General features: G+C 33.5%; 1 protein-coding gene across 1 annotated transcript in view; it reads left to right on the forward strand.

Moving 5' to 3' along the window:
* Positions 1-2,500, forward strand: part of LOC122244450 (uncharacterized) — a 36,934-nt gene that overhangs the window by 18,369 nt on the left and 16,065 nt on the right. The window contains exons 6-8 of the mRNA XM_086541746.1: positions 316-577; positions 694-774; positions 2,243-2,417. Of these exons, the coding sequence (XP_086397872.1) occupies positions 316-577; positions 694-774; positions 2,243-2,417 (518 nt within the window). The remainder of the gene's footprint in view (positions 1-315; positions 578-693; positions 775-2,242; positions 2,418-2,500) is intronic.

A 2,500-nucleotide genomic window follows, 5' to 3' on the forward strand; every position in this document is an offset into this window, starting at 1 on the left:
TAATGATACTTTAAAATATAATAGTATAAATAATAATAATAATAACAATAATGACTATGATAGTAGTAATATGATAATGAAGATAATGATAATGCGATAATCTAATAATGATAATGATTACTATGATGGTAATAATAATGATAATAATAATGGGTATGATAGCAGTGATAGTAATAGCAACAATTATATCAATAATGCTAATAATAGTGATGATAATAATAATGATAATGATAATGACAATAAATACATATTGCCTATTCCATTGCCAAGCAGACCATTTACATAATCATTAATACATTTCATTTTCTTTCTCAGGCATTTACCAATAATGGCGAAATAACAATTGCCACATTGGACCCGTTATTCCAAGGTGCTTTAGGTCAGAGGACACGAATTTCTCATATGGATAAACTCTTAGCTAACACTATGTACCAATGTACAAGCAAGATTTTATCTCAATGTTCACTGGTAAGTGATCCTTGCCAGCATTATGGTTATCTTAATACATCATGTTCCTGTAGCTGCCCTGATGGCACCAGTGGGTCCAATTGCGAAACTGTTACTACGCCCTACGAAGGTGAGCATTTCTCTCTCGAAAGTTCCTTTCATAAAAGTATATGATATAATTTCATATTTTAGTTTTCACTATATAATGTTCATAAAATGATTGTGTTTTTCCTATGTGTCCTATAGAGTCTTGTCTGCCACCTTATTCGGAGACAATTACAGCTCCAACTTCCTTCTCTTCACCCAGTTCTTTAACATCGCCTGTAGGTGAGTGTTTCGAATTTCAGGGAATATCGCCATATCAACAATTTGACCTTAAGCTCATCATGGAGGGAGTGACACTGGCCTTTATATTTTCTCCCGGCTCACCTCGCCCTATGGATGTCGACAGTGAAATTAGCGTGTCATTATTGTATTCATTCGTTTTGTACACCGTGAGATGGTCAAATTTTATGAACATTTTGTGGTTTTCTTATGTTTCATACCCATAGCTGCAAGGAAGTAACGGTCAATATCATCCCCTCCGGGTGGCGTCGGCAGATAAACCAAGAAGCTATTCTTGGTGTTCTTTTGTTTTATACACCCGTGAGGCTAGGTAGTAGGCGCGTGCTCGGAAGATTAAATCCGTCTGTGAATTATATGAAAATCTTGTTGTGTTTTTTTTTTTTCTTATATATCAAATCCACGGCCGCAAGAGAGTAACGGCCAGTATCATCCCCTCCGAGTGGTGTTAGCAGATGAATCCACTTTCATTTTAGGTGTTTTGTACACCTCACCCTGGTGTGAAGACCGTTAATTATATGAGTCCCTCGCATATTAAACTTTGTCTACGACGTATTACTGTTAATTCTATAACTCCTAATGGTAATACGGTTTTAATACAATTTGCAGATAAGTATGAATTCAAATAATTAATCCACAGTAAAAGTATCTATTTTAGGGGATCACTTATTCTTAGAGGTCGGTTTTCGACATTTAGGGTTAAATACTTTTGTGTTTTCTTCAAACCCTTCTTTTTCCTACCTAACATGTAAAATATCAATTTATTTGAAAATCAGACTATGAGAAATTGATTCAATTTTTTACCCCATGTGCAATATTTACATTGAAATAAAGAGGGAGGTCTTAGATCTGGAAAATCTTTTAAGAACAAAAATGCTACAAAGATGTAATGTTTACGCATATTATAATGTTTTAAACAATTACATTTTCTATAGTAAGTAGTATGAGGTATTTACACTTTTTCTGTTTTTTACATGTACGGCTACAAAAAGTAGATAACAAGTTTACAGGGATGCTATTTTTGTATATGAATTGTTAGTGATACTTCCAGTCAAGGAAGTTCCACTGGAATTCTTAAAAGAAACTTAAAAGCGTATCTGTCACATTTCTTATACTCGTGATCAAATTATGCAAAAATCAAAACAATGGTTTTACACAATGTCTTGACCACTGTAAAGCTATAAGAAAATCGTTTATATTTTTTCGATTTTTTCCCTTGACTCCTAATAGTCCAAAAGGGGGATATCGGGAGAAAACTTATGCAGAAAGGATTAAAAATACATACATTCAAAACATCTATGTTAAAAGTGGGCGGCTTACCTTTTTGTTATCATTTGTTAACCAAAATTTGGTGATTATTCTATTGAAAATTTATCAAAACGTTAGTTAAACTTAAAGAATCATAAGTAAATAAAAGCTAAAGAAAATTATAGAAATTAAAATCATATTTCAGAGGTGAAATTTACAAAAGTCATCCAAGCGCCGTCGTGTTACTTAGTCAATGTAACATTCACGAGTTTCAACATTTATCAGAGGACAGACCATTATGTTGATACAGCCACCATCGTCAACATTTGTTGGTATGATGGATTGGAGATTCGCACAGATGATATGACTGATGGTGACTGGTGAGTTGCCTTAGGTTTACGTTGTATTTACTATGTCCTAGTAGTTATCGCAGGTCAATGGTTATAGTTTATTTCATACTGCT

The sequence above is a fragment of the Penaeus japonicus genome, unplaced genomic scaffold (genome assembly GCF_977035675.1).
Source record: "Penaeus japonicus unplaced genomic scaffold, GWHDUDI00000001_assembly GWHDUDI00000011, whole genome shotgun sequence".
Classification (NCBI taxonomy): Eukaryota; Metazoa; Arthropoda; class Malacostraca; order Decapoda; family Penaeidae; genus Penaeus; species Penaeus japonicus.